The sequence below is a fragment of the Nelumbo lutea genome, chromosome 7 (assembly GCF_056320005.1).
Source record: "Nelumbo lutea isolate HS-2025 chromosome 7, American lotus-T2T, whole genome shotgun sequence".
Taxonomy (NCBI): domain Eukaryota; kingdom Viridiplantae; phylum Streptophyta; class Magnoliopsida; order Proteales; family Nelumbonaceae; genus Nelumbo; species Nelumbo lutea.
This window is the reverse complement of record NC_142690.1, coordinates 9,424,013-9,451,969: the sequence shown is the minus strand read 5'-3', so window position 1 is coordinate 9,451,969 and position 27,957 is coordinate 9,424,013. Positions and strand designations below refer to the sequence as shown.

At 34.7% G+C, this 27,957-nt stretch overlaps 1 protein-coding gene and 1 pseudogene across 2 annotated transcripts; one reads left to right on the top strand and one right to left on the bottom strand.

The window, feature by feature from the left end:
• Positions 1–83: 83 nt before the first annotated feature.
• Positions 84–9,133, bottom strand: LOC148844994 (eukaryotic translation initiation factor 3 subunit E-like). The gene is made up of 8 exons (XM_088953088.1): positions 8,808–9,133; positions 8,534–8,682; positions 6,614–6,841; positions 6,412–6,533; positions 3,703–3,922; positions 2,849–2,991; positions 512–649; positions 84–405 (listed from the first exon to the last, which is right to left on the bottom strand). The coding sequence occupies exons 1-8, from the start codon at positions 9,013–9,015 to the stop codon at positions 309–311; spliced, it is 1,305 nt and encodes a 434-aa protein (XP_088809214.1). The 5' UTR covers positions 9,016–9,133; the 3' UTR covers positions 84–308.
• Positions 9,134–22,580: 13,447 nt separating this feature from the next.
• On the top strand, positions 22,581–27,169 carry LOC148844993 (alpha carbonic anhydrase 4-like; annotated as a pseudogene). The gene is made up of 6 exons (XR_016101772.1): positions 22,581–22,955; positions 24,719–24,825; positions 24,985–25,087; positions 25,572–25,730; positions 25,805–25,858; positions 26,858–27,169. The product of XR_016101772.1 is annotated as an alpha carbonic anhydrase 4-like (transcript).
• Positions 27,170–27,957: the final 788 nt, after the last annotated feature.

Genomic DNA, 27,957 nt, shown 5'->3' with positions numbered 1-27,957 from the left:
TGTGTTTTGTTTAATAAGGTCATTGGTTGAAGAAAGGCTCTTGTATTCGGATAAAATAAAAACGAAATATGGCAATGGTAAAATGAAGATGGGAAACATTGCGGGGCTCAAAGTCTCAAATATTCTGTGTATCTGTGTCTACAGAGCTTAATCAAATGGATGTTAACTATAAAAATTTCTTCTACCAATAAAAGGAATACATTTCGGTTGACAAAAATTTCTACTAGCACTCAACCGACAACGGCCAAAGAAAAAATTGCCTAAAATGGAAAGGGATAACTTTCAAGCAACAGCACCACCCCGACTCCTTATCGAGCCTGAGTCTGTGCAGCTTCAAGAACCTGATTTGCCAATTTGTATGTACGCATCGAGAGTGACTTGGTGTTCTCTATGATTTGTTCGTACCTGAAGAGAAAACAAGATTTGTAGCAAGAGAAGTTGGTTCTGAGAGAACAATCTATAGAATGAAGCTCAGTAACATTACTTTGTTTTAAAATCATTGTTAACTTACACATTGAGATGGTTGGGTTCCATGACAACAGTCCCAGATTTGGAATCAATCTTAGCATCGAGCTTTGCATTCCGTATAAGATTCACAATCCATCCCTCAGCTTCATCATAATTCAAATTCAGCTTCTCAGCAAGCATCCTAAAAAATCCAAAACAAAAGAAATTAAATCAAACTTTAATTCCAATTTCAAGCAACGAGTGGCTAAATAGTGTAAAGGAGAGAGAGGGAGAGAGAATAGGGCACAAAACTGTTAAAGACACCATGGGAAAAAGAAACATACAACAGGACAGCCTAATTCTAAATCCATTAATTTACAAAGCATTCAGCCAATCTTCCAGGACTGCTTTTGGATATAAACAGAAAACCATCTTAGCTAAATTGTAAACAACAAAAAGAAAAAACTCCATTGCAGTATTGCACAATAGGACACTTTTTCATGAACATCTCACAGGTAGTACATGGAAAAATTGAAGGGTAGGACGTATAACCCATAAAGATTTTCTTTTTTTTTTAATGTGGGATGTATAAACTTAAAACGTCAATTTTGAAAGGCATTTTCAAGTAATTTCAGATATAGTGAAGACAGCTGCATAATGGCTTGGGAGTTGACACACCAGTTGGTGAGTGGTTAATGTAATGCATTACATACAAATAAGGAAAAAAAATGGTGTATAAACCAAGGCATTCCCTCTCTCTCTCCTTTTTTTTCTTTTACTTATCTAGCACAATGTTTTTGAACCGCCGTTGACCCAGACGGTCAGACCGTTTGGCCTGGAACCTGTCCAAGCAACCGGTTCCGTTTCACCCCTAACCCGTTCTTGGGTAAAAAACCATTGACTTTGTAAGAAAACTGCTGACCCAGATGGTCGAACCATCAACTCGTTTGACCCAGAGAGCAGTTCTGACCCAGGAACTCTCTTCGTCAGAAAACATACAAACTCAGATCCGAGTTCGTGTCTCAGATCTGAGGAAGAAGAAGAAGAGAGAGAAGAAGAAGAAGAAGAAGATCTGAGAACTCAGATCCGTGTATGTTGCCGCCGCCTCGCCGTTGCCATTATCGTCGCCAGTGAGCATCGAACTACTCTCCTCCTTCCTTCCTTTCCTTTCTCTTCTTTTCTTTTTTTCCTTTCTCCTTTCTTTCTTTCTTTTCTTTCTTTTTTTCTTTCTCAGCCGACATCTCTCCTTTCTCAAATCTCATAACTCATATAAAATAGTTGCCCCAATATGCAAACCGTCAGAACCATTTGACCCGGACAGTCGAACCGTTGACCTGGAAACCGGTAGGTAGAACGGTTCCATTTCCGGATCGGTTTTTAAAACCTTGATCTAGCATTAGATATAATGGCTCTGGGTTACATGCTGGACCACAAAAGCCATGCCAAAAGGCTGAGCAAGGCTGAGCAAGGAAGAATCTACCTATAGAGACAATTTGTCAATGCTAATGTGATAGCTTGGGGATTCCAAGTCAAATCAACGGTGCATGGGAGAAAATATGAAATGCTAGGACAATTAAGAGTAAATGTAGCAGTGGACTACAGAGCAAAGTGAAGGCAAATATAATTTTTAATATATATATTCTTTAAAAAGACTCAAGATAAAGAGACAGTACGAATAAGCAGTCAATCAGGAAAAGATGAAAATCTAGTACAGACCATGACTGAGGCAAATGGGTAACTTGAACTCCAAGTATAAATGTTTACCGATCAGAAAGATAAAAGTCAACATGTTATTCATCAATACACGAATCTAGCAATATCAGCCTAGCCAAAAAAACTAGTAATGTCATATCATAACAAAAAAAAAAACTCTACATGTTATTGTTTATTAATTGATACACTAAACTAGTAATATTATAAGCCACATAGGTCACAATTACATCTGGAAGTTTAAATTGAATTAAGTATTTTCTGCTCCTAATTCAGAAATAAAGGAGAATAATTCAAATTGGAACATGCCCAGAAGCATTCCTAAAGTAAATGTCAAATACAGGAACTGCAGTATAATCACCACCAATATTATCAACAGGAAAAAAAAGAGGACAAAAAGAAAAAGCAAAAAACAAAACGAAATAAAGGGTCCACACACACCCCCCCCCAAAGGGCCATTACTTAGTATAATGGTAAAATCCCGGGCTAACAAGCATGAGAATGCAGGTTAGGCCTGAGAGCAACCACTTTGTACACCAAAAAATGCCCAAGGTAAGGGTAAGGTCTGTATTCAGTCCACCGGTTCCAACACCAGATAGCCAGGATACAAAGGGTTAAAAATTAAAAGCAACAGCTACTCACAATAAAAGTTAAATGGAAATGGTTCAGGAGTCAAGAAGCTCATACGCACCCCATATCAATGCACTGATGTATTCTGCAATATGTCTCAAAGATAAACAAGCGTGCATTTTCAAGGAACTCATCCCTCAATGGGACTGTAGAGAAGTTTCCTTCTTCAACTCGTTTTCCGAGGAAGGGATCATTCAATATCACCTGTATAAGAGTTTTCAACTTCTTAGCTTAACATACACTTTCAGGAAGTATGCATCCGGAAATCCAATAGGCAGCAGATGAGCAGATGTCGAGAAAATGAGAAATTGACACAAACATTACAGCACTTCCCAATCTCCCCCACCCCACCTCCACCCCCCAATAAAAAGAACCCAAGTGTTGACTGCAATGGCTTCTTACAAATAACTTCTAGAAATGAGCAGTAAGTCTCCAAATTAGAAAATCAGTATAAAACCATAAAGCACTAGAAACTTTGATGCACTGTGGATCATTCTAGTTCAAGACTTCAAGTTGGAACTAGAATGTACAGATGTCCAATAAGCTAATGCATGTGGATTTTTGGCTTACAGCAGTCTTAGTTTTAGGACATTGCAAGTTCATTATTGCACTTCTCTTTTACTAATTATCTTTTTACCAGATAACAATACCAATAACAAAAGCAAGTAAATTGTCATACAGTGGTCTTAGTCTTAGGATATTAACATTTTGTTTTCTAATGTATGATATGCCCATAACTCCATATACACCAATATCCATGTAGTGCAGCATATATTGACTTATAATAAACAAATACATAGTTTAATTTGTGTACAAGATTTGTATATGCCCAAACCCAAATCTATGTAATGCACCATATTATTGATTTACCATCAAATAGCAAAAAGCAAGACAGTTTAAGGCCAGACAACTTACATCCTCACACTCTCGTAACTTCTTTTGAGCACCATCAAAATCATAGTGCACATACAAACATTCTAAAAATTCTGTGATGGGATCTTTGTAAGAATACTGCTCTTGCTGGATGACTTTGATAAATTCTTTCAGCTGAGGTCGCCTTCTTTTGTTAACAATAAAGGCAGTGGCCAAATAACGTAAAAGATGAGGGGCATTTGTCTGAATGGCATTTATGTACCTGTAGAAAGAAACCTAACTTTAATACAATGCTGAACTTAACTAAAGTGCAACAATAACATTAACGGCATAGGATAGCATTTTTTGGTAATAAAAGAAAATTTTTAATAAAATGGAAAAAGAATGTACAAACAAAGGTAACAACTAGTCACCCAAAAGAAGAAGCAATGGCCTAACTCCCAAAACCCAGACCCAAAATCTTAAAAAAAAAAAAAAAAAAAAGCAACCACAAACAAACACAAAAACATTCACCCCCACTTCACACACAAACAGCATTTTTCAATGACAAAAAAAAAAGACTCGACTCTCCACGAACTTAAAAAGGAAACTCTTTGCTTCTGCTAACTTTCTTTGATTTCTTCACCTTAGTAGGTCCAATTCGAAACGAACCCCCTTCCAATCTTATAAACACTTTTAATTAATACTTAGATTGTTTGAGAAAACTTCTAGCTATTAAATCTTTTAGCCGCATTAGACCTCTTCTTCTAAGCTTCAAAGATCTTTGACCATCTTTCCAACTCCAACACCACATTTCTCTCAAAAAAATTGGTCCTGCACCATTGCTGGTTTGTAACAATAACCATTTTTATGTTCTTTCCATTTCACTTTTCATTAAATGCTTTGTCGCTTGGAACTTGCAAGAACACCCCTTGATTCTTGAAACCATCATAATGATGATTCAAGAATCACCCCTCTTGCATGAGATCCAAGGCAACTATTGCATGCTTATTTTGAGGGAGTGTCAGAAAACACAATTTTGCCTATTTCCTAACACTGGTGTGGCAAATACATATAATGGAAATGTCATGAAGTCAAATATTAGAAGCCATGCCAAAAACCAGTTAAGTTCAGAATTGTAGATGATATTTTCATTGAAGTATTATAAAAGAAAGTCATGGATGATTAAGGGTGTAGAGAAAACCTTTAGGAGAAAAAAAACAAGAAACTACAATTAACCTACCAGTCCTACCCTTACCAACACAAAAGTTCCCCTCATTCATCCGGAAAAAAAAAAAACACAAAAGTTCCCCTCCCACATACTCTGGCTTAAAAGTTTGCAGGCTTAAAGGTGTATAACACATACACTGCTTCAAGACCCCAAGCCTTCTATAGATCAATCTGCAAAAGCATTGCTTCAACAAGCTCAATTTTCAAGGAGAATAGTGTCGACAGAAGATAGCTAGCATGAACTTAATATAAACTCCTTCCTCAGAATATTTTCAATCTCTTGATGGACAATTTAGCATTTTCCATTCCTATAAATGTCTCTCTGTAGTCTGTAGTCTGTAACTCTTTTCCAATTTATGAAAATCCATTCACTTTTCTGTAAAATCCATTCAACTTTGCATTGCAATCTTAATTTGCTTAGAGAAAAGAAACACTTATTCCAATTAATGAAGAAAAACACTTCTTCCATTCAGCCCCTAACACGGTTCTCTTTGCACAACTGGATCTGCTATATTATATAGTACAAAAATAATTGGTAAAACTCTAATGTTTATAAGCTCTCTGTGCACAAGTTTAGGCGACAAATGCCCTCCTCAGAACAGAATAGGTCCTAAATATGGCTGTGGGATTGCTAATTTCACTGAGCAGGGTGGCTACTTTGTGCAAATGGTAGCTCCTAATGATTGAATGGGTGATGCTATTCAGATGATAGCAATAACTGCAGCACATGTAGGCTACTTTACCAATCAAAAAAATGCGGGTCTTCTAATGATTGAATGGGTGCTGCTATTCGGATGATAGCAATAACTGCAGCACATGTACGCCACTTTACTAATAAAAAAAGGTGGGCTACTTTTACCCCAAACTTCTTGTACAAACTTTTAACTTTCGCTTTGTTTACTGATTAAAAATTTCCACTTATTATTCGTATTGATTATAAACTCCAATCATGATGTAACTTTCATCTATTCTCTATACTGATTGACAGACAAATGGACATATTCTAGAGATTTTTAGAAAATTCCAGATATACTGATTGAACTCTTTTAGGGGACCTGCATGCTTTTTTTCTCATTTTCTTTATGTATCTATTACTTTTTATGACAATGTATTCCCTTAACCAGGCAAACCTAAACCCCAGGTAAACATACATTCTTGGGGGATATTAAACATGGTGAACAATGATTTTGATTACCCATTGTTTTTAATAGTCTTGCTTACTCAATTATTATAAGCAAGTAAAAAACTCAAATCTAGCATACCATACTAAAAGCTAGAAGATCCACAGAAAAGTTTACAAAAGGAAGATTATTATGTTAACATTATGTTTCTTAATCTTTTGAAGTAAGTTTGAAAAATAAAAAAAGGCTTTGCAAACTGATGGCCTTTCTTTATTTTATTTTATTTTTGGATAGGGTAAGAAAACATCTTTGAACTTGGCATATACAAGAAAAACATCATGGATATTCAGATTTGAAGAAAGCACCTTAGAAGACATAAAAACAAGAATGCAAATGAGAAAGATAGGGTAATATGGTAGACCTGTCATAGAAAAATAGATCAATGAGACCACTTTTGCCACTATCATGGTTGAAAAATATGAAAAGGCTCCAATGCATTAACCATATTCTACTTTGCAACTGATTCAATGGTGATGTAAAATTCTGCAAAAAAATAGCCAGTAAAGACGATTAAAGAGGCAATAGGACTGACTTAATCCACTAAAGCAGGAACCAACACTAACCTTTGAGTCAATTATTTTTTTCAATTGATCAAGATCTTCAAGAGCAGTATCCCAGTTTTGCATCAATATCTCTGCTGCTAGCTTTCCCCAAAATGCACTCAAACTCCTGTCAGTGTTTGTGCACAAAGCTTGGTACTGATGTAGATAGTCAGCGGCACCAGAGTAATTGCCACATTCAAACTGAAATTTGGCATATTGATATAAAGCTTCTATCTGGTCTGGACCAATCTGTTTGTAAAGTTCAGTAAGTAATTAGTAAAAAAGCTACGTGAGAAACCTATAAATTATTCAAATAATGTGGTGATATGAAGATGAGAATTATGAAAACAAGTGGCTCCAATGCCAGGGTAAACATTTTTTTTGAAAGGTGCATATTAGGCACCCTGGGTGCAGAGACAAGGCATATTTGAAGACATGCACCTCGATTGAACCTTAGGTTGAAAAGCCACATGCCTGGGCTAAGGTGGAGGCTTGCAGTTACTATTTTATATACTGTTTCCATTAAGGCATATTTCCATTAAAGCCTTTATAAATTTTCCTTTGCAGTTACTATTTTATATACTGTTTTGCGTTTTAATCCTTTGTAATAGTCTATTGACTTCCAAATAACCTTTTATTGCTGTCTGTGCCCTAGTTCCGATAGGATTCATGCAGCAAAATTTCCACTAGAGACAACAAATGCAAACACCCAAAATTTGGATTAGGGGTGCCGCCACCTTTGAACCCATGCTGTTAAGGCCCCAACCTCGACCTCATTGGATTAGGAATGCAAGTGACATCTTGCATTGAAATGATGCAACTAGGAGATAAACAAACACATTTGAGTAATTCACATGGTTGAATCGTATAGTGCTTAAATCACTTGATATGATCCATATCTGTTTCCTTTCACTTTGAATTTGAATTTTTATATGTCATGCTTATGTATTTTGGACTAAGCTAATAGCTTTTTAAAACATGTAATTTCTTTTAAAATTCCGTTTGCAGATTTTTATGTATTAATGTTATTATTTTTTTCTTTTTTATAAAATCTTGTGCCTTGATTTGCCCAGGTGTGTGACTCAGCAACCTTGCGCCTTGAGCACTAGAATGTCCTTGTGCTTTTATAGTGCCTCTCACATTTAAAAAGTAGGGAGGAAAACATCTTAAAAAAGAAGACATATAAGAAGATAAGTCACCTATATAACAGATAAAAAATAACTAAAAGTGCACGTTAAGGTGCCATAAACATTACAAAGAATGGTATAGAAATTTTTCTCAACAACAATATTACTATCAAAAGAAATTGCTCAACAACTATAAATAAGCTAAGGTCGTTCCACAGTTCCACTTCATCTCTACAATGCATGTAATTCAAGGGCAATGCATTTTACTCTTCTTCCTTTTATTCTGAGGTTGTATAACTCAATTGTTGAACTTCCAAACTTAAAAGCATCAACTTGATTTCCTTATCCCACAGAAAAATTGCCCAAATAGCAAATGGTAAAGGTTTTTTTGATAGGTTGCAAATGGTAAAGGTTCAAGGCCTACTGTTATTTTTTTCCCTTCAATAGTGAACATTTGAAACTTAGCTTAAGAATGTTCAAATATTAGTTCCCTTTCCAGCTAGTGATAAAGATCAGAGTAAGACACAGGTCACAGTAGTTCTGGCAACTAAAACTATAATTTCTTTTAAAATCAATGATGTCTCAGTTTTAAAGCAGTAAACTGAAGTAAATAACAAATAAGTCGACCATTTTTTCTATAATTCCTTACATAAGCTAGAAACTTGGCAAATTTAAGCACAAAAGGGGTATGTTGCATGGACCAACAGCCAAGGTCGCAAAATATATTTTAGGCATTCTTAATTAGTAATTTTACTAATTAAGACAATTCAAAGTGAGTTGAAAAAAATAAGTGAAGATAAAAGAGAAGACGAACCTGGAATCGATCATTCAGAATCTGGAGATTGTACTGTTTATCATGGCGGAGTTCCTGAACCAAGTTAGGGTTTTGCAGAAACGAAATTAGTGGTGCGGCTTCCGGTGATTTCAATCTCTCAAAAACCTCGACACGCCTATCAACCATATCTGCCAAAACAAAACCCAAATTCAAAACCTTCAAAAATCGGACAAAGCAGCAAGCTCAAAGCAGCTGCAACAGCAATAACAACCATGGTGAGAACTCGGTCATGTTCATGGAGAAAACGTCGAACCTTGAGGAACCTCTTCAGTATGGTAGAGGCTCTTGTGAATGTCCATTGCGTAATCGACCATATTAGTCTTGTTAAGAAGCTCGATCTTTGCTTTCAGGATCTCGTCATCAGGGTAAAGCTGACGCTCCTGCAGAAATTCCAACAGAGGGAAGACAAGATGACGGTCGAGGTGAGGGGCGATTATTCGAGTGAGATCATAGTTCGCCATGGCTGCAGCGGCAGAAACCCTAGAGTAAACCTCTCTGTCAGAGAGAGAGAGAGAGAGAGAGTGGAGGGGGGGCAGAAAAAGGAGTGTATAAAACCTAGTAAGGGAAAGGATTACGTATCGGATGGCAATCGGCCAACTTCCCTATCATAGTTATTGTGTTGCTCGGCCATGCGAAGGATTGACCAACATCTTTGTTTATTGGTCGTTCGATTAGTGGGACCTATCCATCAATGATCAGGAGCAGCGAATCTCTTTTTTTTTTACGCCTTTGAGCCAATCTCAATCTATATAGAAAGATACAATTACAATTTACAATCAACATGGTAGATTGGCGGCACATAGACCTGTTCATGGGCCGGGCTGGGTCGGGCTCAGGTTTGGCTTTCACTTTGTATTATCAGATTTTTCTAAGGTCTGAGCTCGAGCATGAAATTTAGCTCATTCGGTTACTATTGCTGAAGCGGCTGAAGAGAAAGAGAGAAAAAATTATAAAGAAAATAATAAAAATGTATATATTAAATTATAAATATATATTTTATAAAATATATAATGCTGAGTCGGATCGGGCCGGGTTCGGGGTAGGCTTTTTTACGAATCCCGAGCCTGGCCCGAAACACAGTCGGGCTTACTATGTTAGGCCCGAGGTCAGGCCCGCGGGCCTATTTACATGACCGAGCCCGATTGAGGTGCGGGTCGGGCCATCGGGCTACCTGGCCCATGAACAGGTCTAGCTGTACATATTATATATATATATATATATATATATATATATATATATATGTTTTTAAATTAAATAAAATTTCTCTCATACGTTTCAATAACCTAAATAATCTAATATCCTAAAATTTCTCCCGAACAACATTTCCCACTATTTTCAACTTTTTCTTAAGTTATCTCTAATTTAGTAAATAGTTTTTCTCTTAAATTATCTCTAATTCTTCTTTATCTTCTCCCCCACTTTTTATCTACATCTATTTAAAGAAAGTTTGAATTAAAAAATTCAAGAATTATTTGAATATTATAACAAAATTATATAATAACTTTAAAATATATATTGAAAAGGCAAAAAAAATATAATTGATTTAATAATATTCATATATTAATAATTATATATTTTTACAAAATTCATCATGTAATTATGTACAAACAAAATAAATTGTGATTTTCTAGATTATTCAATCTAAATGTTATTCAAATAATAAAAATCCAACACTAAAAACGAAATATTATTTAAATATTTCAATAAATAAATATCTTAAATAACAAAATATCAAAATTAATATTATTAATCAATTAATAATATAATTTAAATAGTTATTGAATAAATTTGAATTATAATAAATAGATTTTAAACATTTAGTTAAATAACTAAATATTTTTATTTTTTTTATAAAAAGCATGTATATTTGATGAAAATAGTTGAAAAGATACTTGTAGTTTTTGTTTTTGTTTATTTAAATTGTTATATTTTAATTTTATTTTAATAATTTATTACATTTTAAAAAATCAAATCGGATCGAATCATATTCAGAAAATCCGACTTGCACATCGGATTTGAATTTAGGCCCATGTTCTATCATATCCTATTAGTTCTTCAGATTGGATTTACAATTAATAGTGTTGGATCAGATTTGGATATACTCCTTATTCAAATCCGATTTGATCCACCTGCATCCCTAGTCAATGGGTTGGGTTGAACCTGATGTGCCCAAATCGATTGGGTCAATTTGGTTTTCAGTTCATGACATATTGTCACAATTCTTATTAGGTCGGAGCCGGTTCCACCTTGTCACGAATTAATTTGGAGCCGGGTCTAAAATTATGGACATTGAATTAGAAATCTGTAAGTCTAATGTGAGCTCGGGCTAGGCTACAGTATGGGCTAAAGCTTGGAGTAAAAATTTGTAGGGCCATACCAAGTGTAAAGACAAAACTTAGGACCAAGCCTAGAATTTTTTATTAAGCTAGGCCTTTTCATCTACACCTCTTTAACGTCTCAATTGAAATCGATGGAACAAAAGCAAATTAACATTTTAAAACATTTCCTCTTCTCTCCAAGAATTCAACCACTTCCTCCCATTCCTGCCCCCATTTCCCCAACCTCTTTAATAGTATACACTTGTTAAAATGTCTTAATTAAATGTATTTTTTAAGATTTTATTAATTATTTTAAAGTTATTATTTATAATTGTAAATTTATTTATTTTAAAATGTGAGTATTAAAATGTCTTATTTACCATAGTTTATTAATTAAGTTAAATTAACGAATTAAATAACACTAAACTAATTTGTTTTATTTACTCAAATAATTGACATTAAATCTGTGTATTATTGTATTCTACCCTGCACTTTGCTAGTCTATATCTATATAATAAACAGGAAAGAGGAGAGGTGAATTAGTGTGTTGTTGTATTAAATCTGCCTATATGAAGGGTCTTGCTCCACAATGCTCACACGAAGGCTTCTCATCTCTTGCTTCTTACACGTGTGGATAATTTTTACTTAAAAACTAAAACATAATAATATCCTTTATTTTTTATGTTAACACTTGCCGTTTTTAATGTTGTTAAAAACTTAAAATTACATTTCTACCATTAGTGTTAAGTAATTCCTTATCATTAAAGATGGAGGGGTATTTTAGTCTTTTCATAAAAATGAGTGCCTTAAAATAATTTTATTCTCTTACAATCTTTCAATCTTTCTTCCCCTATTACTTTCTTACTCTGCTACATTTTTTAGTCAAGTAACGGTTGGCTTTGATGGCTTCTTAAATCCAATATACGTTACTCTGCAACAGGTGAGTTCAATGTTAATTTATATTCCCCCTTCCATCAAGTATGCAATACTCTTTCAATCTTCTTCTTCGAAGCTCTAGGGATGTCTTTGTAGTCTAATTCCAATCTAATTCTTTGTCATCATACGCCTTGCTCTCTCCCTAAACCCCCAATATCGAGGTACGTATGTATTACATCTTTTTTACATAAAAAAGCTCAAATGTTTTTGTTTGATACTAATGGTAAAAGGGTAACGGCTACACCCTTCAAGCTAGGGCAAGCTTAAGTTCCAGAATACCAATTGTCATTTATACAATTGATGGTACCAACATTATTGATTCTCTTACTAATGAATTCAAAGAGTTAGTTAACTGATATGTTTTCTCTTTCAAAATAATTTTCTTCTTTAATGAATAATGTAGATATTTTAATTTCCGTGGGAAGTTTTAGCTTGATAGGAAGTTTTCCTTTATTTTCCTGAACTTTCTTTGAGTTAAATTGGAGGAAGGTGACAGCAGTGAAAATCAAATGCATAATTCACCGATCGAGCAAGTTAAATTGGAGTAACTTGGATATATAAACCTTGTGGATAAATGAAACTAACATGATTTTGTTGGATGCTTGCTTGCTTCTGCAACCTTCATGTGGTAGTCGTCATTTTTTATCTAAGTGTCAACATTACTAATAATTTAATGGTTTTAAACTATTAATTTCAATTGAACTTGAACAATTTTTAATTTTCTTAATTATAAGGTTTCTCATAAATTGCTTAACTTTCTTTACCTTTTCAGTTTTACTTGTCTTGGAAAGAAAATCATCTAGGCTAAAATGGAGGTGGGGGGTTTTTGGTTTAAAGAAGTTACTTTTAGTTGGTAATGCCTAAAGCTTTGGTTTTGCTTCCTGCTTGCTCAATTTTAGGCTTTTAAGATGAACATGTAAGCTGTTCGTGAAGAAGGTGAACATACAAATTCATGAAAAATCAAATTGAAATCCCCAACTCCAAAATCTTACATATTTCAACCTAGATATGTTAATGCATTGATTAGTTGAAGAATATAATCCAATCAATTTCTTGATTAATTGGCTATTGCTAACCTTCAACACATGATAGGAACTTAATGCATTGTTCTGTTTTGTACAGTTTGCACATAAATATTTCTCTCTTAATTTAATTTCTATTGGTATCAACTCTTACACAATGTTTCATGTATTTTTCAGGTCTAGCATACATGGTTTATGTAGGGGTTGTACACTTTTAGTTAGAACATATATTAGGGGCTTATTGCTCATGAAGTAGTTCAAAATATTTCTTTACTACTAAGATATTACTGTCTTAAGTCTATTTTAGCCTGTCTTGGTTCAAATTGTAGTTACAAGTCGTAATAAATTAGTATTTTTCGATGGTTTTCCAACGCTCTGGTGCAAAGTTTCTCTTCTTTTGTCGAATTGGCCTACAACTCGGATCCACCCTTAGCATGTCTGTGAATAATGACCCATGGGTTAATTCCTAGCATATCAGCAATGGACCAAGCAAACACATTAGTATTGGCTTTGAGGAAGTTTACCAGTTTGAAAAGTATGTCCTAAGGGAGGCGAGACCCAACTCGTATCATTTTCTCATGCTCAGCCTTGTCTAGGAAAACCATGATGAGGTCCTCGACTAGACGGTTCATCCTTGAGGTTAGGCCCCTCCAGTGGTAGGGTTTCCTTGATCTTGCCATTTAGCGCCACAATGTAGCACTATCTGGCAGATTGCTAGTTTTCCCAAACTACCCCTAAACCATGATCCATGGGGAACTTTATGGTGAGGTGGTAAGAAGAGACGACTGCCTTGAGTGTGTGAAAGGTCGGCTTCCCTATGATGGCATTGTAAGGTGAGCCTATCTTCACAACCAAGAACTCAGTCATCCAAGTGACATGCCAAGGTTCAATCCCTATGGTAACCAGTAGGGTTATTTTTCCTTCGGGTCTGACAGTTGCTCTAAAGGAATCGACAAGTGGAACGTCAATAGGCTACAGTCAATCCAATGTCAGCTACATCTTCTCAAATGTCTCATAGAACAAGATGTTAGTTGAGGAGCCGTTGTCTATATGGATTCTTTTCACCATGTAGTTGGCGATGGTCAGTGACACCACCAACGCGTCATCGTGGGGCACAAATACCCCCTGTAGGTCATTGTTTGAGAAGGAAATGAGGTCTTCCAACAACCTCGGCCTCTTCGGTGCTTGGCTTTGGATGTTGTACTATCGGGCGTATGCTTTTCGAGATGAGGTGGACACTCCCCTCGAGGTCGAGCCTTCAGCTATGACTTCAACGACTCCAACCAGGGGGTGATGATTGTGGGGATCGGCTTATGGCTATTGCGAGGATGATGCTGGAGCATCGCCTTCAACAAAATCCTTTAAGTGCTCGCGGCGGACGTAGGACTCGATCTCGTTCTTGAGCTCGTAGTAGTCCTCGATGTTGTGGCCGGTGCTGCAGTGGCACTTCTTAGGATTTCCCCTTCTTGGGTTCCTTTTCAATTTAGTAGGCCATTTCATGAATTCTTCCTTCCCTACTTGCATCAGTATATGCGTTCAGGAGGAGTTTAGCGACATGTACTTATTGAAGCAAGGGGCCAATTGCTTCTTCTCTCCACCTTTGTTGGTGGGAGCATTGCCGCGGCTATCCCTTTCCTTCCTCTTCTTGTCATTGGGTCCTCAGTTGGGCTTGACTTCCAGCTCTTGGAGGTGTTTGTTGGCTTCGGCCTCTTCGAAGACAATGTACTTTTAAACCTTCTTCAATAATTAGGCTTTAGTCTTGGGTGGAGTCTTGGAAATGGACAAACTAAGGGGTTTAGGCCGAAGGCCACTAATGGCCATGTGCATGGAGACTAAGGGATCGAGGTCCTTACCCTCAAGTTCTTCTTGGTTGAACATTTTCATATATGCCTAAAGGCTCTCCTTGTGCTTCTAATTGACGAACATCAAGGAGATGACAGTTTTCTAACACTGTCTCATAAAGTATCTTAAGAAGAAATTTGCGAACTATTCCCAAGAGCCGATGGAGTGTGGAGGCAGTGTGGAGAACCATTGGCATGTTGTTCCCTTGAATGTCGTTTAGAAAGCCCATCACATGAGGACACTGAAGTATTTGTGTAAGAACATGAGGGCCCGAAAGCTTTCTAGGCATTCCTCAATATCTGTACTCCCGTCGTAGTTATAAACTCAAAGGACTTCGAGGTTTTATTTAATTTGTAATGAATTGTGAAGGGGTTTTTTAGTCCTATTACTTATATAACTTCAAAATACATCAATTTTCCAATTTAGCCATTTTCTACGCAACGAAAAGGGATACCGATAGTAGGCTGCAAATGAATTGGATTTTATTCAAATTGAATTCTAATCCAATATGATAATGCTAGATTTGGATATACCTAGCTATGTTTACTTAAATGATTTGGATATACCTAGTTAAACAAATGAATTCAATTCTTATAGCCTTACTATGTTTACTTAAATGATTGAATCTAAATATAAACCAATTCGATCCGTAATATATAACTATTCTGATTGCTCTTATATAATATCCTTTTATTTATAGAATATTCAAAGTTAGGAATATTTTCATTTAATTAATGAAGAATATAATATAATTGCTAAGGGTGAGAAAGAATACAGTCATCGATTAAGGACGTAATTAAGGGTCAGAGAGAATATCTCCATGTGCTACTAGGGATCGAATCCCACTAGCATAGGATTTGGGGGAGCGCTAGGGGATGGACCAAGATTCAAAGTATCAGAAATGTCAAGTGTACCAATTGGATATGCATGTGTATCGGAGAAAAACTAAGATACGCATAGATACACTTGGAAATACTATAAATATTTTATTTAATCATAAGAATGCATCAATGACACTAAATACAAGACCTCAACGAGGTGTATACACATTAGATTAATATATTTTAATAGTTTTATGAAGAAATATATTGTAGTTAATTATAATTTCATTAAAAAACATATGCTTAACTATAATTTATAAATTATAATTCTTAAGTTTTAATGTTTTATGGAATGGGAAAACCCAACTCTCCTATCCAACCATAAAACATTCATTGGTACAACTTCTAAGTGAAAATATAATTAATAATTATTTATTATTTATTTCCAAAAATTATAAAAAACAAATAAACATTATATAATATATTCAAAAATAGTTATTAAAGGAGAAATTTCAATTTCTTTGTGGATATGATTGATGATCTATAGAATTATAATGTATTCAATTATTGTGATCAAATGATAAAATATAATTAATTAATTAATTAATTAATTTTTAATTATAAAAATAAAAAAAATATTAAAGAAGAAATTTCAATTTCTCTATGGATATGATAGATAAATCCATAGATCTAAAATATATTTATTCTTTATAGGCATAGAAAAAATTACATTTTCAAAATTTTTGTTAATTTATATTTTTCCAAATATCTTCATGAAATTTCCATAAATCTAATGATAACACAAAAAAATTGTGATTTTGAATGTAAGAAATATAGATCAACATAAATTTAACTATTTAAGAAAAAATGAAATCACAAGATATTATCAAAAAAATAAAAAAATTACCTATTTTTGCCATTTTTTCAAAATTTAAAAAATATTCAAAAAAAAAAAAGAAAATTAATGATTCACACTTGTTTCTTGTAAATTTTTGCAAATCTAGAGACTCTAGGAATGAGGTTTGGAGTTTAGAGTCATTTGAGGGTGAAAGAAGGCTTATTTTAGGGAAAAGAAGTTTGCTTTCCCCTTTTTTTTTCCAGTTTTTGGCCATACCTTTTTTGTCGATATGCTACTGATACGTCTCGATACACTCCCAATACACCAATACCACCTTGATACAGGTCCAATATGCATGAAAAAAAGATGAAATACCCGATTTTTATACGTATCCCATATATTTTTTTAAAGATACGATATGATATGCCCCGTATCGAATATATCGTTTTGAAATTTTAAACCTTGGGATGGACTATCACCGTTGTGTAGCCTGATGGATGAAGCGATACTTTGAAACTCATAAATCAAATTTAACTTAAATTAATAAATTTTAGATTTTCAAATTGTGTTATATAAAAAAATAACACAATTAAAAGTTTACATGTTGGGTCAAATACTCATATTGGCATCGGCTTGAACCCTATAGGACTGGACTTGGATCGAGTTGGGTGGTAACACCGGAGGGTCGCATTAGGGTTGAGGCAAGCCCGTACAAGAACTGATCCAGTGACATCCCTAAGTGGCATTAAATTTAGTCCGGACTTGAGCCCCACTTTTCCATCCATTTTGAAAAATCCTATGGACACACTATGAATTTCAAGTTATAGATACAGCTCCCTTCTCATTCAGATTACACTGTTCAAGAGTTTGGATGATATCTAAGATATCTATCTACCATGGTGAATATATTAACGTTTGATGGTGGAGTTGGGATCTTCTAACCACCAAATGCTGGTCACAAAACCCTAAAATCGTACATTAGGAACATCTCTCTTTTACTCTATGTTATAATTCATGGTGAGATATCTCTATGTTATATAACCTATTGACTTGGGCAGTCGAGCAATCGATCCTTTCAATAGTTTTTGGCAAATTTTTATTTTAATTATTTTAAAAAATTTAATTTTTTTTATCAGAACAGGTCGTCCATTCCAACCGGACAATGAAACCATTGACCAAGAAACTAGTGGCCAGAACTGGAACCGGTTCTGGTCAGGCAGTGTTTCGTGATCAGGACATTTGAATCCCTTTGATGTCTTAGCTATTTGTATCGAGTTTGGATCTACTGACCACAATACATTGTTGGCCACGCCCATCTAACTACACGTTGAGAATATTAATGACTACAACACAACTGATGTTCCATATTTGTCACTGGATGATCGTGGCCAGCAATGTATTGTGGTCAGCAGATCCAGACTCATTTGTATCATGTCCGGCAAATTAAACTCTGGACAAGTCTGAACTTTCCCCTGAATTGGACCAATTTCATCCATACACTCCAGCACTATACCCACCACCATCCATGTTTTGCACTTCTTTCACAAGCAGTTGAAATAACATAGGATTGGTTCTTGCAAGGAAGAAGAAAAGAAACAATTTTGTAAGTTTTCTGAGTCATCTTAACTTGGTTGTATCGAGGGAAAGCATCTGTGTAGGAGACAACATCCTTTGTCCAGTTGTTTTGATGTACCCACCAGACAACATTGGTGGGGGAAGGCTTTTGGGTCTTGGCATCTTTGAACTCACAAAATCTCCTCTAGAATTTGGTAATTACAGTCATTTTTCCTGAATTTTCTGACATAATGTTTACAAGAGACATGAAAATGCCCAAAATACTTATAGTTAATTTTCACCAAAATGTTTATTTTCTAAATTTTCTCCCAATATGAATCACTGGCCCAAACCTTTTCAATCTCTTCTCTGAATTGAATTATTTTCTAAATTTTTCCTTCATATCAATCACTATTTATAAAATTTGTATTTTTTTTTTCTGTAAAAATTAGCTTCAATAGTACTTGCATGAGTATTTTGGATATTTTCAGGCCTTTTGTTAGAGGATTCTAATAGGGGTCTACTTGCAATGTGTCATAAAATTTAGAGGTGTGATTGCACTTACCAAATTTATCAAATTCCAGTGGAGGTTTCAGTAACCATCAACAATTTTAGTGGAGGATTAAGTAATTTACCCTTTTAAATTAAAGGAAAAACCCTTATTGTTGTCTTGCGCTTTTTTCTTTTTGACGCAAAAAAGGAAGAAAAAAGCATAATTATAAAGATTTGGCACCTCTCCCTAAAATAAATTATATCCACACAAGCTATTACTGATTGAAGAATGTGCATTGTTGATGGATACAATAATGGAGAAGCTTTGTTCTAAGGTTCAAGATAAGAAAAAGAAAAGTAAATCCAATAAAATGGAGAAGCTTTGTTCTAACTTATAAAGGTTTAAAATAAGAAAAATAAAAGCCAATCCAGTAAAATGGAGAAGCTTTGTTCCAACTTTGTATAGCATTTGTTTAAAAGCAAGGCTTCTCTCTCTCTATCAAATTCATGCTCATATGGGTCGCACACTACATATGCTGGGTCATGTGATGGAAGTGTATGGCGTCCAAATCCCCTATGGAATTATACCAATCTAGTTGATGACTTTAGTAGCTGAGTTGGTCACTTGGTCTCCCTCCAAATATGAAGGTGCAATATCAAATTCGCATATAACTGCAGCTTTCAAGTTCTCCATCATAAGGTCATTGGACCTCAAGTGCACTCTTTTTTTTTTGTCCCCACCCCTTATTCACCCTGCAATAATGTGTAATATGCACCATATAAGTCTGATATAGAGCCCCCTATAGCGCTTTAAAACCCAACCAGTAGGCTGAACCATTTTTACCTATGGGTCATGGGTCAATGGTTCAACTGTTTGGATCGGTTTGGTCAATCATGAGTCATCAATATACATGTATACATATATTATACCGAATAAATAATGTATTCTACATGTAAGATATGCATTTTTATGTTTATACTTGTAACTTTTTTATAAATAAAAAACATAAAAATGAGGATTTGAGATAAAAAATGGTGTTTTTTTTTGGCAAAACTAGCAGGACAAAGTGCTAAATGCATAGATCTCAAAAAGTTTAGCAAAATAATAATAATAAAAAAAAGATCACCTCAATCAAACAACCAAGCTCAAAGTTATGGCCTCTAGAAGTTGTTGATATAATTTGAGTTGTAACTTGTGATCCAATGATCGGGCCCAGTGGATCAACAATTCAATCGCCTACGGTGAACATGTTTTGAAAAAAGCAACATATTTTAGTCAATTTCTGATTTTAGGAAATTTGAAACTGAAAATGTGCAATTAAAATGGTTCAACCATCCAGATTAACCACGAATCGAAAGCATTGGCTCCTTGTGTTTTTAACCCATATGGTAAGTAGAACTGCTGGCAATGGTAGTGGGATTTGGGATTCAGATAACCCTAATTTTTCATCTTTAAAATAGAGTTTTTATAGATAACTTTATTAAATTTTACTAACTTATACAAACTTATTGACATTCATATTTGAATTAGGTATGTGAATATGTAAGTGAATTGAATTTAAATCTGTGTTTTACATATCCATTGGATATAGAGTTCATTTCGGATCTCTTAAATTCTTACCAATCTCTACTTCTCATATGTTACCTACTAGACGCTACATCTTATGTACAATTTGTAGTGTACAATCCATCAGTGGCACTTGATTGCAATATTTGGATATTAGGCCGTGTTTGGTTGCAATGTAATTTTATTTATATTAGTATAAATGCATAGGAGTGCAAATAAAAAAAAAAGAAGCAAATTCTCATTTAATTATGTTTTGGGTTTTACCTTATTCTACTTTATGTCTTATTTTACTTCATTTGTATTGCAATCAAACAAAATAAGCTAAAATTTAAAATAAAAATAGGTCAAAATTTACATTCAAATTATTTGCACTTCCTTGATTTTGCATCAGTGCAAATTTATTTGTGTTGTAACCAAACACAACATTAAGGGTGACCATCTAAAACCAAAAAAGTGAAAAGGAGATTAATGTCAATATACAATCCAATGTAGCTTTTAATTCATGCATAAATGACTTGTAGTTCCAGCAAGAAAAAGCAAAAGTTGAAAGAGTTAAAAGGGCTCACAGTAGACCAAAAAGGACAAGGTTTAAAGCAGTAAGAAATGACCTAAGCACTTGAATTTAACAATGGATGTTTCACTAAACAAAATGGAATGGCAAAACAAGATTTATAGAGGGCAAGGGTTAAAGTAGTAAGAAATGACCTAAGCACTTAAATTTAACAATGGATGTCTCACTAAACAAAATGGAATGGCAAAACAAGATTTATGTATCCCACCCATGATTTTCCGACTGTTCTTGACTCGGATGGTCAGACCGTTTGACCCAAAAAACAGTTAGGAGACCGATTCTATTTTTACCCCAAGCTGCTTTTTGCCCAAAAACCGTTAACTTGATCAGCAATCCATTGATCCGGGGTGATTGAACTGTAAACCCATTCGGCCTGGATAATGTTTTTTGGATGATTTTTTATTTTATAACTTTTAAATTATCACGGGCTGATCCATTCGGACTAGATGGTTGAAGTACTAACTCGAAAACCAATTGCGAAAGCTGTTCCAGTTCTAGGTCATTCTTTAGAACATTGATCCCACCACCTCATATGGTTGCTAAAAGGCTTAGATGATAATGATGAAGATTATTCAATTAAAAAGCTTGAGATTGGATGACATCAACTGAAGAAACTTTTGATGCATGCTGAGATATTGGGCTGCAGTTGATTGGGGGAGTTGTTTGGTGAGTTGGGCCGAGCTATCCGGCCATGAATAGGTTTATTTGAAAGTGATTTAGAGAAATAAAAGGATAGACAAATAGACATGGGCGCACACATAGACAAATAGGTAAATCCATCCTGTACTTATGACAATCAAGGCCCTTAATCCAGTGGATCCCACTAAGATTATTAGCCGGATATAATCGACTATGACAATCAAGGCCTTGACTGGGCATAATGTCAACTATCCCCAAATGCATGCATTTTTGTTGTAGGGGATCACGAGTACTATTTATTCAAAAAAAATCTTTAGTTGTTTTATAATTTTAAAATTATTATAAAACATGATTAATTTATAGGATAAATTGCAAATTAATACCCTATATTTTAGGGTTAATCTCACTTTAATATTTAAACTTTAAAATGTGACATTATAATATTTAAATACAAAAACTGCCAATTTAATACCTGCCATTAGCGATCGATCAGTTGTTTGCATCATGTGATGATATGTGGGTCTTAGGCCCCGTTTGGTTCGCGGGAATAGAAGTTTGGAACCGAATGGAATGGTTCTTTCACATAAGGGCATAAAGTGAGTAATGGTGCCCAATTGCAGTAAAAAGAGATATAAATATAATTTTTGGAAATTTCAAAATCATGCTTTTCTATCTAAATGATATTTGTGTCCTTTCACATATCATTCAGTTAACGATTTTGGACTAAACTGATCAATTTTGAGAGTTCAAGTGGTGTGCGATGGTAGTTTTGAAGTTCGGGTACTCAATTGAGATTAATCAAAATACAAAGTACTAATATGGAATTTGCCATAAGTTTTATTAAATTTCGTGAAGAAACAGCTCAACAAAGGGAAGAAGAGATGCCGAAAGGTCTTCCAACTTCAAGGTTGCGTCCATCTGCTCCCCTTTAATCGGTACTCTTGTCGACTCTCTCACTTGCATTCTTCTTCAAGAGACTGAAAAGTGGAAACCATCAAGGCATGGCCACCCAAACCAACCTTCTCCTTGTCCTCCTTACCTCTCTCCTTCTCTCTTCCCTTCCAATCACTACCAGAGCTGCTGCATCTGAGTTGGGTAATGTCCTCTCCACAGGCATCTTCGACAGAAACTCTTTTTCTGTACCATTTTCGGCTCATACTGTTTCTATGTTTTGTTCAAACTGGTAGCATTCAAGGGGTTGTAATCTTGTCTACCATCTCAACCACTCCTCTTCTGCAAATCCGGTTTTCCCTTGAAAGCTACCCGTTTTTTCTACTCTTCATTCCATGTTGCTGAGATATGTTTCCTATACAGATTTCTCTTTTTGTAAATTTACTCATGATTTCATCATCCTACCCCATCCGGAAATGCGGTGGTGTCTTTTGTTTCTTGCCCAATCCGAAATGTGGCTACCTATGAACTGGATTTCTTAATGCAAACCCTCCCAACGATCTCGAGAATCGAAACAAAACTATACCCAATTCTTGTTTCACTTCTTTCATGCTGTTTTATCCACCTTTCACTTATTTTCTATATCTCTTTCCTTTGGGAGAAATTTTAATGAATGACTGAAAAAATTGCAGAGGATGAACATGAGTTTACTTATGAGGAAGGGAGTGAGAAAGGACCAGAGCATTGGGGAGAGATCGACCCACATTGGAGAGTTTGCGGAAATGGAGAAATGCAATCTCCCATTGATCTTCTGGACAAGAGAGTGGAAGTAGTTTCTGGTTTAGGAAAATTGAAGAGGGATTACCGACCAGCCCCTGCTGCAGTGAAGAACAGGGGTCATGACATTATGGTAAGTAAAAAGTTGAACAATTTATGCTTTTATAACTTTATTTTCTCTTTAGAATTAATGATTCTTTATGTGAAACAACATTGGAAACTACTGCAATCTCTTAAATCTATCCAATGCATGTGCTCATGGATTTGGATCAGTGAGCCTAATTAGGGCGTATGCTGATCGCTGTACCCCCACCCCCACAGGGTGGGGGTGTTAACCTAGATGAGAAATTGGGTGGTTTATTTTCATCCACACCACACCCTAACAACTTAGTTGTTTTGAACGGTGGACAAAGAAGTGTGGATTGAACCATACTACACCCCATAGGCATTCTACAAGGTGTGGTTCATTTCGGTCCACACCACGTGTTTTGATAATCCCTTACAATATGTAGGGTTGTAATCAGATTGAATTTCAATCCGATGCATCCTATCTGATTTTTGAAAACTTGCATCTTAATCTGATTGGATATAAAGGTTCACATTTGAATTCGAATCCTAATAGACTCAGATCGGATTCGGATTTAACTCGAATTTGCTTTAAATTTTTAAAATACCAGAAAATTTAAAAATTTAATTATTTTCAACTTCTATATATAATAAATTAATGTAAATATAAGATACTAAATTTATTATATATAATTCATATATAATATAATATTATAAAATATATATTTATAACTTTAAATATAATTATATAAAATTTATATATTAAAATTAATAAATATTACAATATAATCAGAAATGGATGGGGTCAAATTTGAATCCGATCTGATTACATAAATACATCATCCAAATCCAAGATAATCGGATTGAATGTTGGATGGGCCTTGGATTTTCGGGTGTTAATAAGGAAAAACAATATTTTATTTTATAAAAATAAAAAAATATTAGGTTGCCAAGAGTACTAATTTTATATAAAAATAATAATTCATAAAAGATATACATATTTAATTAAAAATTAATAACATATACACATTAAAAAATGTACATACCATTAAATATTATATAACACGAAAGAAGTAATACTTTATTTTGTAATAATATACATAATTAGGGGTGCAAATGGTTCATATCATGATCCAATCCGAGTACCAATCCTATTTGGCTGAATTCGGACCACCCCTGTTTGGGATCTTCGGATCAGATTTGGATCACCCTCTATCTGATTCGAGAAGATTTGATCCGAAATACGTTATATATTTATTTATATAAATATACATATAATGCATATATGCATGTTATTTACTTATTAATAAATATATTATTTATATTGTATTTTTGTACATTTGTTATATTATTTATTTTTTATAGAAAACATGTATATATGTGATGAAAATAATTAAAAAATTCAGATCCCTACCTAGCAGATCCCGATCGGATTCAAATTCAGATCCCTACCTAGCAGATCCGATTGGATCTTCGGATTGGATTGAATCTACCATGAACAATGAAGGATTGGATTAGAATATACCCTAATTTGAATTCGATTCGATTCGTTTGCATCCTTATACATAATAAAAAACAATGTTTTGAAAAACGACCCAGAATCGAAACCGTTCTAGCCACCGGTTCTCAAGTTAATGGTTCGACTGTCTAGTTTGAAAGAACAACCCGTTTTAACAACAAAGAATGACCCGTTTTGGGCCATTAGATTAAGCATGTTAAACCAACAGAGATGATTAACATACACGGATAAATAACCCTTTTCTTTCGTTGATGTATTATTATTTTTGGTAACTTTTCTTTGATGTTATTGAGGTAAATTATTATGTTCAGATTGAATGGAAAGGAGATGCAGGGAAAATCAATATAAATCGGACAGATTACTACCTGAAGCAGTGTCACTGGCATTCACCTTCTGAGCACACCTTCAATAGGTCAAGGTGGATTCTTTTCTTTTACTTTATTTTATTATCTCTGATTTTGTTTATTAATTAAAATAAGTTATATCCAAGATTCTGTTTTCATGTTTCTCTCTATTTTTGAGTTTTCTTTAAATGAAACATGTGCCCAAGTTGTCTCCATTGTATTTTCTTTTGCAGATACAACCTGGAGTTACACTTGGTTCATATTAGTTCATCTGGGAGGATTGCTGTTATTGGAATTACTTAAAAATATGGAAGACATGATCCGTTCCTTGCGAGGGTAAGTAGTGAGGTCTGAGGTGTAGCTTCTTTTAGTTTATTTGCTTCCTTGCAAACATCCACATATACTTGGGTTGGCTTCATACACTTCTACATACAAAGGCACATTAGATTCCGTGTATTAAGTGGTGATGCAGTTGGTAAACTACTACAGTTGACTTGAATGAGACATGGCATTATCAAACCTTGTTTTTTTAAGATTGAAGGGAGGAATAATGAAGTCCTGTTCTAGTGGTGTCACATGGTAGATGGTACTAACTCAAGCCAGCAATACTTTTTATTATATTATTTAATAAACTCATCTAAACCTTGTCCCAACTAATGAAGTCCTGTTTGTGGGTTTTGAATGTTTCATATGTTAGAAGTCATCCTCAATGGCCTATCTTTCAATTAAACCTTGTAGGAAATGCTGTTTTTGGATAAGGGGATCTGCTATTTTGATTTTTCCCTTCACTTGAAATGTCTTTTTTTTACTCCTCCTGCAGCTTATCCCTTACTTTGGGTCAGTTGGATCAGTAGAGAATGATGTGGGGATTATTAATCCTGGTGATATTAAATTTGGGAGCAGAAAATATTACAGATATATGGGATCACTTACTGTTCCACCATGCACAGAGGGAGTTATTTGGACTATGGTGAAGAAGGTACTGGTGTCTACAACTTTTTCTTTTCATCAAGTGTCCATCACAGGCCACTAAATACCCTTTTGATTTTGTAGGTGAGAACAGCTTCAGAGGAGCAAGTGAGGGCTATCAGGGATGCTGTTCATGATGTAAGTTTCTTAAAGCTCGATGAAAACTAACTGAAAGTCCGGTGGTCAGAATCAAATGGTGCATCATTTGAATGAGACATAGGGGTTTTGGTGGTTTCTGTGTATCAATTGTTTTAATCTCTTTTTAGTCCTTTCTCCTATAAGTACTAGGCAAGGTTCAAAATTTCGTCATGGAAACCTCGTACCTAAATAAACCTGATATGCAAGGTTCATACGTATTGGTCTTGGTATTTGAAGAGTCTGGATTTGCTTCTCACAGAGCGCTCTTCACACCAACCTCACAGCATTTGCAGCCGCACATCGGGTGCATCATTTGGATGAGACATAGGGGTTTTGGTGGTCTCTGCATATCAACTATTTTCATCTCTGATAAGTCCTTTCTCCTATAAGTACTAGGCAAGGTTCAAAATTTCATCATGTATCAGGATGCACTGGGCGTATTGTATTGTTCTGGTAGCACCCCCATACCTAAATAAACCTGATATGCAAGGTTTATGCGTATTGGTCTTGGTATTTGAAGAGTCTGGATTTGCTTCTCACAGAGCATTCTTCACACCAACCTTGCTGCATTTGCAGCTGCACATCGGGAACATCTCCTGTACTTATTATTCATGGGGAGATGTTCCCAACCTGCAGATGCAAAGTGCTGTGAGGGGCAAATCCAAATTTGTATTTAAAACCTTGGCAATAGGAGATAATAGTAATACAGATGCATTATAATTTAATACTTGATAAGAAAACCAGTAATGAAGGCAAAAATAAGAATGATAGGGATCTGATAAATGTTTCAATATTTGAAATTTGGAATTTATTAAAAAGTCCATTACCCAATGTTGGTTCTATCACTTGGCAGCCCGATTGCACCAAGTAATGGCCCATAGTTTTAGAATTTTATTGTGACAAAAACATTTGTACTTACCATTAAATGGATTTTTAGTGTATTTTCTTATATGCTGGTTATCAACATTGGATTTTAATGCTATTAATTTCTTTGCTCAGGGTTTTGAACAAAATGCAAGGCCTACTCAACAACAAAATGGAAGAACAGTTCTCTTATATACCCCGGGCCCTTTGTGAACGGTGGAGGTTCTGCTTAGACTGAAGCCTGAAATCCTGAAGATCAAATGTTTGTTTATTATACCAGTTAAAGTAGTTCAAATCTCATCATCATTATCATGAGCTTGATCTTGATTCATGTTAATGGGTCTTCATAGAATGGTTGCGATCATTTTTAAGAGTTGCATATGACCGAGCTTGAATATATGTAATGTAGATTTATAAATTATCATGAGCTTGATCCTAAACATCAAATAGCAGGATTCCATATAAGCATCCGATCATGTGCAAATGTCGTACATGCAAAGTGTTAACGGACCTCAAACACCCTTTTGGCCATTTTTCTATTAAACATTAAAAATTAAATGAAAAAGAAAGACAGAATAGTCTAAACAGATTTATCATTTACCCAGAAGAGACGTTAGGGTGAGGTGTTCCCATAAATCCTACGGAGATAGAAGCAAAACTTATAAATAATAATTAGATTAGTGAGGGGTTCCCATAAATCTACAATTTTGCATAATGGAAAAGAACTTAGGAGTATCAATTTGTTTCTGTACAAGCATTTTGATTTGATAGTGAGGTTGATATTGATTTTTTTATTCTTTCTACAAAGTTATTTTTTTTTTTAATTTTTAAATTGCAAATTAAGATGGTTCTTTTATTTTTATTTTTATTTTTTTTATGTTTGTTTGAAAATATAAAAAAGATTATGGTGGTAGAACGGTGGTTCTAGGGATTTGAGAATCCTCCGATTCACCAACCATGTGTTGTGGGGTTGTGGAGATTAATACAGAAAGCCATAACGGTGAATAGAACGGTGGGTGGTGGCAGTCTGGCAGAATAGAGAACAAAACTTTTAAAAGGAATCAGCTTCATGTTTCAGTAAATTACATGGAGTGGTTGAATTTGAAATTGAAATCACAATATGTCTCATTAGAAAGAATTTTTATGTCACATGTCTCATAGGAAAGAAAAAGGGTAGTGCTGGCGAGGATAAAGGGTTTGCCTGTGAAAACATTAAAAAGATGACTCATATTATC

Excerpts from the sequence above, each read along its gene's own strand:
- LOC148844994 (XM_088953088.1), bottom strand. The coding sequence starts at position 9,015 with ATGGCGAACTATGATCTCACTCGAATAATCGCCCCTCACCTCGACCGT. Across the intron at positions 6,842-8,533 it reads TTCTGAATGATCGATTCCAG|ATTGGTCCAGACCAGATAGA; the intron begins GTTCGTCTTCTC and ends CTTTACAAACAG. Across the intron at positions 3,923-6,411 it reads GATCTATTTTTCTATGACAG|GTACATAAATGCCATTCAGA; the intron begins GTCTACCATATT and ends TTCTTTCTACAG.